Below are 11,458 nucleotides of genomic sequence, written 5' to 3' on the forward strand. Positions count from 1 at the left end.
GGGATACAAGCAGGGGGGCGCCCGAGAGACACTAGCGCTAGAGGGCAATGCAACCCTAAATATAACATGAGGGCTCCGCAACACGATATTGTTCCGAGGGAGACATCAATGCGCGCATCGTATTCTGGGCTTGGACGTTACGAAGACAGAACTTTTTGAGGGGGCTCTATGTCATGGACCGTCACTGCTATACCTCGTGAGAATATCGTGGTGTCGACACTGGGCTGCTTACACGGCCTTGTCATGCAGCGTTGCGCGTTCCACGCACGAAAACGATATTCTCGCACGTCCGTTTCCCGAGCGATGGGCGGGCGGCGCAGCCATCATCGACTTGTGGTCTGGCCACTCACATCCCGCCTCCTGCACCTCCGCTGCAAACATCACAACACAGCACACATCATGTCACCTCACCCCATCTTCGTCTTTACCACCATCGCGATTGCCATGCGATAAATAACACATAAACCGTAGTCGGTCCGCGCATTACTCACTGAAACCGTTGACTGCGAAGATTTGGCCAGGGTCCCCCTCGTCGATCGAGCCTCACGCACCAGGGTCTAGAAAGGAGATCTGTGGGTATGCCCGATGAGGTCGATCACCCAAATCTTGGTAGGCGGGTTTACCATCTTTCTTTTATTCGCACTCGATCCATCTTGCGATATTCTGGTCATGAATACTGTGAGTTTAAGTATTGGGTGTTCGTCGTTTGATTATGATGGTCTACCGATGGTGGAGGAAATGGCAACGTGCCCATGACCCACGTGATTCCAGCACCACGGGGTACTCATCAATATACATATTTGTCATGGTAGCTGGCAGTTGAACAAAAGGACGGTTTCGTCAGCTTGTTGAGTCCAAGATTGACTATGCATAACCAGCGTCACATCGATGCGAAGTGACATGTTCAAGTCTACAACCACACTCAAGTATCGAATCGTATTACATCTAAAAGGGTATCCGCATATATCCAACCCTCCATATGAAGTCAACCGAAAGTATAAATCAGAAAGTCTAAAGAAACATCGCGCGCTTAATCAACTTTTCGTCACCGCCGTCCCTCCCACCATGCCTTATCTTTCTCCCTCCGATGCGGCATGCTCTCCCTGATATCCGTCTCCCGATCACTCGCAAACTCGACACTGCGCGCGCGACTCCTACTGCGCGGTCTCTCAATCTTTGTCGTGCTCCTCCGACTAGGCGGCGCGCGGTCTTCGGCGGGGAACGTCGAACGCGGAGAAAACGTATCCCTCCTCGCTTTGCGTGTGGAAGTAGGACTCGTAAGACCGCCGCCTACTTTGCTGTTTGAGAAATCTGCAGAGAGAGGCCGCGCAGTACGGCGTTTACTGCGCGTAGTAGCGGTGGCAGGCGGCTTCTTGATGTAGTCGTAGGTAGCTGGATCACGTTTTGCGAGCTCACGTTCTAGACGCCAGAGAGGGGCTTCAGGGAGGACTTTGACGGCCATGGTGTCTCTCCATTTGATCTTCCAGTAGACTTCTGCGTCGCCGGCTCGGGAGTTGTTGGCACCGTAGTCGACGACGAGTTTGTAGCTGTCGGTTAGGGCGCGGGCTTCGTAGAGGCCGCGGTCTTGGATTCCGGGGCCTTCAAGACGGTAGCGGGTGCGGACTGAGGGGTGGATGTATTCGTTGGTTTGGCGGAGAGGTCGTTCTGTTGAGCGGCCTGAGAAGGGGTCTACGGAGGTGTATTGGCCTGGTTTGCGTTGCTATCATTTCTGTTAGTACGCATGCGTATACTTGCAAAGAATTGAAACTTACAGTACTACCACCGATTGCAAAGGCGCCCTTCAGCTCGCTATAGATCTTGCCAAAGCTCCACGGCCGGATTGCACCTTCCTCCTTCTTGTAGTACTTCTCATTTAGATCGTCCTGTTCAAACAGATACTCCGACCGTAGATCCAGGAATGGCTCGAGTTGACTCATCATCCATGCAAGACTGATATTCGCAATCTGCATGTCATCGTAGCCACCACCAACATTCGCGTGCGCACCCGGGAACCATACTTGGCGGAGCGTCGTTCGGTTACCCTCAGGCTTCTCCCAAACAGCAGGCGAAAACGACGACCGATTCTCATCTAGAGCCAACGCTTGAAATGCATTCTCTATGCAGTTTGACAATTTGGTGTCGTAGAAAGTCGTCGCTTTGGACTGCTTCATCTGTAGACCCAGGCGCTGCAGCTTCCCGATCCGCGGTATGCCGAGGCTGCCAACGGTGTCCCACACCGCTATGCACTTGATTGGAATGTCCAGTCTAGTCAATCCTCTGCGTTCCAGCTCTTCTGCGTATCGTGGGTCATCTGCGCTTGGTTTCCGCGGAAAAGGTACGTCCTCGTGCTTTGGGCGATAGTCAGGGTTCCGCCGATTTTGAACATCTTCATACACTTCTGGCAGGGTGTTCAAGCCCTTCTTTGTGAGAAGACCAATCTCTCCGATCAAGCCGCCGATGCTACGCGCGGTAAACGCGCCTCTCGAAAACCCTAGCAAGAAGATCTCGTCTCCAGGGTGATAGTTGTTGGCAAGAAACGAATAGGCCTCTCGCACATCATCGCTCAGGCCCTTGCCCGTAGCGCCCCCAACCAATCTCGAGAGCTTTCCGCCTTCCGTCCCAAGACCTTGGTGATAGTTGACAATCTGCTGGATACCATCCTGACTGACTGCCTTGATGGCTCTTGATATGCGAGTGATGTTGCTAGGGATGGAAAGAGTACCGTTCTTGGTCCCATCGTCCGAGTTTAGCCAAGTTCCGTCACACGCTACAATCAGCCTCTTGAACATGCCCCTTCCACCGCTGAGTCCAGGTGCGTCGACCATGGGTTCGCGCATGCTACGCACGCTTCTGCTCCTTGCGCGGGGTGCTGGCGCTGGCACATCAATGATGAGTGGTGATTTAGCCCCACTTCGCGGAACATCCACAACGATGGGCTGTGATGTTAACGGCGCTCTGGTGCTCGGCGCCCGACTTCTGCTCCGCGCTCGGGATAGTGCTACAGACATTCTTTTCTTGAGGTTCCTGGCTCTTTCTTGATGCGCCTTTGAAAAAGGCAGTTGCTGTCGTGGAGTAGACGCAGCCCAAGTCCAAGGGGAGTTAGAGCGGGCTACGTCGATATGCGTGAGCTTTTTACGCCCGCGGCGAGGTTTGGTGACTGGCAATGCGGCTAACCCGGTTGTTGCGTATCCACGTGTCGACTATCCACTCTGCTGGTGTTGTGTTGCTGGCAGCCTTGGGCTATGTCCGCGAATGGCCTTTCGTATACCACTGCAAAGACGCCGGAAAGACGCGCTTCGTTTCGTAGCGATCGCACGTCTGATGGACAGTGGATGAGGGTGTCGCGGATCCCCAGCCTCCTCTTTTAACAATTTCCAGCTCTTCCGTTCCAACTCTTCAGACTTGATGGGCGGGAGTAAGCGAGGCAACGGGCTTCCTCATCAGCCTCGGGAACCTGCAGCAAGCACTTTGACGCAGGGCACAGGAATTCGTGAAACCGAGGGGGTCGGATGGTCAATATGGGAAAGGAAATAGGGCGGACGTGTCGCGCAGCGCACAGCGCACTCTTACGTCGAGTGGTTGGGCTTCGGCTTCAAAGCTTTGCTGTACAGGGCTGGGGGTGCCCAAGTCATTGGACTCGCTTACCCAGCCTCTTGTCTGCGAACATGCGATTACCCCTCGGGATTGTTGATTCTACCTGGCGGATGAGCAGAATCTGGAGCAGCACGCAAAGATTTACTCGTCAACCCCGCTGGTGTGCGCGTGTGCGGTCAAAAGTGAGGCTGTTCTCCAGCGCATCTCGCTCGACCGCAACTTCTTCAACAACGCAGCGCCAAGGTCTCTGTCCCTTCCTGTCTGGGGCTAGGATACACCGCATCGTAGGAGCCGCATTGGGCGCAGATGGCCCTGCCGGTGAGGGCCCGATTTTCGCGCTGTTATGCGTTAGACCACTGCCAGGTGTAGTGTTAGGTGCAGGAAGTGCGCAACTCGGGCGGTGAGCGCAGAGTACGTGTTGGTAGGGGACAACCCGGCCCACCAGCTCTGGTCGGCAACAATCGAGATTGCCGACATCACAGACACGTTCGTTCGAGAGCTTGTTTAGATGAGCTGTTGTGCAGGATATCAACTGTTTTTCAATTTCATGAACTTTTATCTAGTAGTTCCGTTCCTTTTACTTCATTCTTCGTCGCCATGGGCGACTGCCTCATTCTGGAAAATGTTGGCCAACACCTAGTCGCAGATTCGCGTTTTCAGACGCCGAGTAACAATCCAGCGCCTCAGCCAGGCCTCCTGGCTGGTAATCGCACAGCTACACTCTACAGTTATCTTACAGAATTCCTTCCTAGACACCCAGATCTCAAGAACTCCATGCGATAAATCAACATCCCTAGAGTGTGTAGTGCAGCGCGAGCGGCGAAATGGAATCCATCTAGGACATACGCAATGATGAAACGACATGAGGAGAGAATACAATAGATAGGAGGAATAGATGAGAGACGTGCCCCGGGAGAATCGTAAATGTCGTATACAGAGAGAAATCGCGCGAAGGAAATAGCGGCCTAGTAGCCGCCGAAAAGGTCATCAAGCTCGTCAAGGTCAATAAGCTCCGGGCTCTTCATGATCCAGTCGTCGTCAAGCTCGAGTTTTATCGACTTGCGCTTGAGCGACGGCGGGGGCATTTCGATATGAAGCACTGGTTTCAGCGCGGGGCTGCTGGGTGATAGCGCGCTCTGGAAGGTCATGAGCTGGTCCATCTGGCCGAAGAGGGCGGCTGCGGCTTCCGAGTCCTTTTGGGCAGCGCTTTCTACGGTCTCCTCGACGGAGACGGCGACTTCTTCCATTTTAACATCGCTCTGTTGTGTTGGCTCGGCAGACGCGCTGGCAGATCGCTCACGCTCAGCTTCCTGGCTCATGCGACGTTGCTGCAGGAACGAGGCAGTCTGGGTGAACTCGCGCTCGTCCTTTTCTAAAGGCGGCGACTGAGCTCGGCGATTGTGCGAGATGTTTGCAGTCGTGGGAAGATGGCTCTGCTTGGAGAAGGGGTCGCTGTCGTGGCTGTCGTAGTCGGACAGGTCTAGCTCGGGCGACGGTGACATGCGACCTCTTGACCTCGCATCCGCGTCCTCTTCTTCCGAAGTTGCGGACGACAGCGATGGGGTGACGATGCGTGGTGCCATGGCGGTGCTAGTTCCGTCGGCCGGGATAGGCTGATGCGGGCAAGTGGAGAGGAAGTAGTAGACACGCTTGGGGTGGGTACCAACGAGTTTCTTGTCGAGGGGACATCTCGACAGGGCTGTCCAATTGCGCTTGAGGTAGGTCGCTAAGCGTGACGAGATAATGGCAGCTGGGTTGGCGGAGCTAGAGTACGTCAGCATGAGTAACTGGTGGTCAGGGCGTGGATGGCTAAAGTTTGGTACGTACCTCTCAACAATGGGAATGATGGGCGATAGAACGAGGGCGAGTTCCTTCAGCAGGTGGGGACGGTTGCCTGTCTTCTGGAGCTGTTCGATAACGCCGACCACGATTTCGTCGTCGATGCCCTGGGTATCGATCTTGGTCGTGCCGGACTCGCCGCCTGGCGACGGTGGCGGGGTGTCTGCCACCCGGCCTGAGCTTTTGGGTCGCAGCTCATCGAGGCGCAGTGCGGCGGGGCGTGATGGCGAGGGGAGTGCCGATGAGAGAGAGCCGGAATGGGAGCGTTTCTGTTTCTTTGCAGCGTGCTGGCCGTCGCTTGTCGAAGGCGGTGAGCGCGCGGATCGCGGTCCTCCTGGCAGCTGGATGCCGAGCGACGGCAGCGACAGCGACTTCCGGCGTGTGTTGTAGGGCATTTTGGGAGCGGCGATGCAGTCGCAAACGTCGCGCAGGGAGAGAGGAAGGAAGGAGGGAGGCTTCCGGGGGACAAGATAATTATTGAGGCTGGCAGAGGGTGTGCAGCCAAAAGTGTTTTGTTACTGCGCGAATGCCAGGGTCGTCGATTGGTCCGGTGGGAATGCAATGCAGCCTATACCACCAACGCTGCCGCCGAGATGCAGGTAGCGTGCGCTTCTGTCTGCACTGCAGGCTTTGGCGTCGAAAAGAGCGCCTGATTATTGCGAGAGATGTCTGGCGGTGTTGAATGCTGAGTGGCACCCGTCCTGTCGCAGCTACGCGGCTCGCCTCCTGAAGAGTGAATACGTAACTCGGCGATGGCGCCCGGTTGCCTTGAGCTCGAACCAACAACTTATGGCAACACAATCAAGTGCTGCGCCAACACCACGGGAATCAGGAAGCAGAAACAGAGAGAGGCAAGGGGAAACGGAATGGGACAGGACAGTTGATGTCGGGCCCTGATGTAGTTCGAGGGGTGGTGAAGGAAGAGGGGATGCGACGAGGGAAAGAACGGAGGCGTAGTGGAGCACACAGTGAAGAAGGAGCGACTAGGCTCCGGTAAGAGACCGTGCGTCTAGTAGGGTGAATGTATCCAGGGATCGCCTCTTTGGTTATGACAGCATACTACTTTTAGAGCCCGTTTTTGCTTTGTTGGCCAGGGGCTAGAGCCTAACGCTCCTATCAACATGCCGTTGCCTGCCTGCATGTACCACACGGTAGAGTCCTCTAACGTAGGTACTTACTCGCCGCACACTTCTAGGCACAACCTTCCGGCAGCCTGTCCAACGTCTTGTATGGCCTTCGTTGTCCTGACCAATCCCGTCTATCTGGGCCGTCTGTGTTGCACCTCTGCCCGTGTCAAGCTTCGGGCATCAGATGGTCTCAGCTGAGCCCGGAGCAGTGAACACCGCACTTGGATCTCTCTACATCTTGCTCCGAGCGCGCAATAAGTGGCACATGCTAGACGGAGCTGGTAAGGATGCTTCCTTGCCGACAAACCTCCGCCAACGATTACGAACGTCTACTGCCCTGAGACGGCTTTCCCGCAAGTGATCTCATGCTCAACACGTCTGGTTCGAGCATCGCGCATCCTTCCCACCTGCAATTGGGCGGGTCATCACAGCTGTCCCGCACGCTGACCGCTATAATATCTTCCGCGTCTCCAAGCACTCAAACGGCCACGATGCGAGTGGACGGGCGCTGGCCATGATCTGATGCAGCGTGCATATCATCTTGTTCCAGAGCGGAGACATCCCTGTTCTGAGGTTTCGCCTAGCCGTCAAAGTGGATTTAGCCTCAACGCTGCAACCAGGATGCCCCAGGGCGGTGAGCACACTTTTCTCGAATTTTTCTTTAACGGAAGTTTTCCTACTGGCATGCGGCCAACCCTCGGCAACGTTAATACGCGAACGACAAAAACCGTTCTCAGCACATGTGGCTTGATTGCTGCTTGTTCATTGATAACTCATCGATAACGAGCGGCATTGATGCCCGGAAAAAGCACAGTGATGATGGATGCCGAGCTGGATCTTCTGGCACATCAGTTTCATCAGCCTCCACTCCGCATTGCGACCACACCCCCAAACATTGCGCACGCGAGTTGCCATCACTTCCGATGGCTGCGCAGGGATTGTGCATATGTCTTTACCCAATGGAGACAGGCGCATGGAACCAGGTCCGGTCTGCATGCGCAGCACAGCGTCACCTTTTGTGGGGAACTGGAAGGTATGGCGCCGCACTTGTCCTGTGGGCAGACAGATTCACGGATGCGCTACGTATCTTCCCCAGACGAAGTGTGGACTGCATGAGGAAGTTGGCAAGTCGTGAAAGACGGTGAAGATGCATTGTTTGTTTGCTTGTTCCCACACGCAACCTCGTCGACACTGATAAAGATGCATGTCAGCCATGGACGTGTCGTTGGGTGTGCTCGGCATGATGATTACGAGGTGCAAGCCCATCGTGCTCAACGGTATGGCATCAGACCCCAGACGCACATGCAAACGCATGGCGTGCCCGGATGATAAGACAGAACAAAGTTCGGGCGAGCCATGTCGCGTTCCAGTCTGCCGTGACGCGATTGTGCTTTGCCCATGATCCCGACCGCAGATCTCGCTTGACCTTCTGTTGGATCCCAGGTTATCGATGGTCGCGATCTGGAAATTGCCGCTTTGGGCCTTCCCCTCCTTCTGCCATAACGCGTAAAGTTGACGTCGTTTGAGACAGAACTAAGCTGCCTGATGGAGCGCAACAGCTGGATAGCAAGCTTGGAGTAAATTTAGGCGCACTGCCTATAATAGCGGCAAAGCTGCAACATTTCGATCATTCTCGATCATGGTGAATGTGGGGAAGGTGACACGGCGACTTATCATCTCCACAGTGACCACCAGGACTTTTGTGTTACCGGGGATCCGGCTTGTGCAGCAAGCGGCTGCTCGACTGCGGTGGTCTCGGTCAATCTTTGCCGCATGCCCTTTCTGGGCCTCAACTGTAACCACCACGTCGTGCCGAAGTTGTAGCGCTTTATGTTGACAACTTCCAGCCCGCTCTCTTCGACAATCTTGCCGATATCTTTGTTCCACCAGCAACCATGTTCGTCCGCATGGGCTGGAGCTGATTTGTCCAGTATGTTGTTGAGCCACTCGTAATGCGACTTGCCGTGCTCTAGAAGCAAGATCTGTCCATTCTCATTGGTGCATGACTCGAGATTCTGGAGCAGCTTCACGGGCTCGGGCGTGGAGCAGAGTCCCATTGTCTGTATCACCGTATCGTAGCCAACCTGGGCATCAAATGGGGGCGTAATCGGATCTAAGGCAGATTGCTGCTTGAAGAAGACACGGCTAAAGTACTCTTTGTGCGTGTCGTTCCACTTCCGCCTTGCAACAGCCAGCATGGGCCCGCTCGAGTCGAGCAGCGTCACTGTCGCACATTGCTTGGTCTTGTAGTATGGTATGTTCCTGCCCGTACCAACGGCCACCTCTAGCACATGTCCCTTGGCCATGGCAGTGAGCTTCTTGCGCTTAGAAGTCAATAAGAGCAGCATCTCAGATGTGTCCACTTTCTCGTCATAGCCCTCAGCCTCTTTGTCGAATCGATCAGACAGGTCTTCAGGTAAGTTTCCCAGGTCCGTTTCCTGCGTCAACGAAGCGTAGAGCATGGTTCCGTATGTCCCCAATCCAAATGCGATCAATCCGATACCGAACATTGGCCATTGTCTCGCTCTCCGCAGTTTTGCCTGGTGCTGCGCCGACTTCAGTTCCTCTTCTGATAGTCGTTGTAGATCGGAGAGCCGTGGACGTGCCGCCAGCACTCTCTTCAGTGCTTGTTCGGGTGTTTGGTTCCTTGGAGCATATAGCGGTACTTCGTTATCGTGTTGCGCTCGTTGTATTCGTATGTGTTGTGGTATCGCGGGCTTCGACGGTATCGTGTGCTTTACAGGGAACGCCTTCGGGGGCTTCGGTAACTTCGCCATTGCGATGCAGGCAGACCCAAGAGAATTCAGCAGCGGATGACGTTGAGGTGCAATTGGTGAGGCTGTCGATGTCGAATTGAAGCCTCAAATCTTTCCATGCACCGATGACCCAATCTCTCGGTAGCGTCAAAGCTCCCTGCAGCCACGAGGTTCAACCGTGCCCAGCCGGCGCACGCCCTTCAAATCATCAGTCAGTCAACGATATCGGCCCACCAGCGGCACTTGCACGCCGTTCGGACGCAGGTAGGTGGACTTTTCTCCATGCCTTTCCTTCCTTTTGCTCAGTTGCTATACGTTCAAACATCTTAATCTCGCGCGCAATGGCTTCTTCTGCATCTCTTGAGAGACCCTCATCCATCCTAATCGTCGGCAGCGGTGCATTTGGACTTTCCACAGCTTATTCGTTATGTCAAAACCCGCAGTACAAGGATACCTCAATTACTGTTGTAGACCGTCAGCCCTTCCCTACGCCTGATGGCTCGAGTGTAAGTAGAGCAATTCAATCTAAATTTTCTTGACGCCATACCCTGGAGCAGTAAATCCCTAGTGATCGGAACAACCGCTTCATTCAAGACCAGACACTCAAACAAACGCATACAGATCGATGCCTCACGAATCATCCGTCCCGACTACGCTGCCGCGCGCTATACCCGTCTGGCGACCGTCGCACAAAATCGCTGGCGCACCGACTTCGCGACCGAACACTACCATGAGGTCGGCTTATGTGTAACCGCATGGGGCCCAGAGCAGAAATACGTCTCCAGCTCGCTCGAAAACGTTCGCGCGATAGGGACAGACAAAGTGGAAGTGCTCAATTCGGCGGAAGACATACAGAAAGCATGTGGTCTGGAAGGCAAAGACCCCTGGGGTAATGGCTGCACCGGATACGTGAACTGGAGTTCAGGCTGGGCAGACGCAGAGGGCGCGATGATGTGGCTCAGGGAAAGGGTGGAGAAGCTGGGGAGGGTGAAGTTTGTCACAAAGGGTGTGAAGAAGCTGTTGATCGATCACAAGACCAACACTGTCTCCGGTGTGAGGCTCGACGACTCGACCGAACTGAATGCGGACCTTACAATGCTGGCGGCAGGCGCATGGACGGCATCGCTCATCGATCTCCGTGGCATCTGCAAAGCCACCGGGCAGGCGCTGTGCTACATGCCCATCTCCAAGGAGGAGGAAACGAAGATGGCCCCGCGACCGACTATCCTGAACCTCTCCCACGGCCTCTTCATGATACCGCCTCACAAGGGCTTGCTCAAAGTAGCGCGCCACGGCCACGGCTACCTCAACCCAACCACAATCCCACACCCCGAGTCCGAAGACCCGAACGAAACAATCACAACCTCGCTTCCCTACACACACGTCGACGACCCATCACAAGCCGTCCCTATAGAAGGCCAGCGCCAATGTCGAGAGTTCCTCACCGCAATGCATCCTTCCCTCGCCGTACCCTCGCGACCGTTCACAAAATCGAAGATCTGCTGGTACACTGATACAAGGGATGGCGACTTCTTGATCTCGTATCATCCGAATTACAAGGGGCTTTTTGTGGCGACGGGCGGTTCAGGACATGGCTTCAAGTTCTTGCCGGTTATCGGTGATAGCATTGTGGAGTGTATAGAAGGGAGGACACCGGAAGACTTCAAGGGCCGCTGGGAGTGGCCTGCTGAACGTATACCCGAGGAGCAGTGGGCTGGTGATGGAAGTCGCGGTGGACCTGTTGGGATGATTCTGGAGGAGGAGATGGCAAAGAGTCGGGGGAAATTGTAGGTGGTGATGATCTTCATCGCACCTCTACCCACTGTGGTGGATTATCGCACGTGCCTTCCTGGGCATATAAATACTTACAACTTGCCTTTCGACACTCTTATTCTTATCTACAATCCTTCCTCCGTTTTCCAAAAAAAGACAGAGCCGATTACATGTGTGGAGAGTACGTTTCTCTTCCAAAAAATCAAGATCATGTATGCCGGATGGAAACTCCAATCCATCAGTTCTACTTCGGAAAATATGGTCTTTATTACTCATGTTCCGCTCGCTGGCATTTGCAACCTAATCCAAAACGCCATAAGCTTCATGCATGATTCTTTCATCCAGAAAGCGGACATCGATCACGCAATC

General features: G+C 54.5%; 4 protein-coding genes across 4 annotated transcripts; 1 reads left to right on the top strand and 3 right to left on the bottom strand.

Moving 5' to 3' along the window:
* Positions 1-1,045: 1,045 nt before the first annotated feature.
* Positions 1,046-2,837, bottom strand: J4E85_006396 (uncharacterized protein; the record flags this gene model as incomplete). The annotated part of the gene is made up of 2 exons (XM_051470635.1): positions 1,046-1,720; positions 1,773-2,837. 2 exons carry the CDS (start codon positions 2,835-2,837, stop codon positions 1,046-1,048), a joined length of 1,740 nt encoding a protein of 579 aa, XP_051326123.1.
* A 1,722-nt stretch (positions 2,838-4,559) lies between these two features.
* Positions 4,560-5,828, bottom strand: J4E85_006397 (uncharacterized protein; the record flags this gene model as incomplete). Its single annotated transcript, XM_051470636.1, has 2 exons — positions 4,560-5,358; positions 5,422-5,828. The coding sequence occupies 2 exons, from the start codon at positions 5,826-5,828 to the stop codon at positions 4,560-4,562; spliced, it is 1,206 nt and encodes a 401-aa protein (XP_051326124.1).
* Positions 5,829-8,233: 2,405 nt separating this feature from the next.
* J4E85_006398 (uncharacterized protein) lies at positions 8,234-9,337 on the bottom strand (the record flags this gene model as incomplete). The annotated part of the gene is made up of 1 exon (XM_051470637.1): positions 8,234-9,337. The coding sequence occupies one exon, from the start codon at positions 9,335-9,337 to the stop codon at positions 8,234-8,236; it is 1,104 nt and encodes a 367-aa protein (XP_051326125.1).
* A 320-nt stretch (positions 9,338-9,657) lies between these two features.
* J4E85_006399 (uncharacterized protein) lies at positions 9,658-11,107 on the top strand (the record flags this gene model as incomplete). The annotated part of the gene is made up of 2 exons (XM_051470638.1): positions 9,658-9,822; positions 9,938-11,107. 2 exons carry the CDS (start codon positions 9,658-9,660, stop codon positions 11,105-11,107), a joined length of 1,335 nt encoding a protein of 444 aa, XP_051326126.1.
* Between the last annotated feature and the right edge of the window lie 351 nt (positions 11,108-11,458).

This window comes from Alternaria conjuncta, assembly GCF_024043145.1.
Source record: "Alternaria conjuncta strain BMP 0040 chromosome Unknown scaffold_8, whole genome shotgun sequence".
Lineage (NCBI taxonomy): Eukaryota > Fungi > Ascomycota > Dothideomycetes > Pleosporales > Pleosporaceae > Alternaria > Alternaria conjuncta.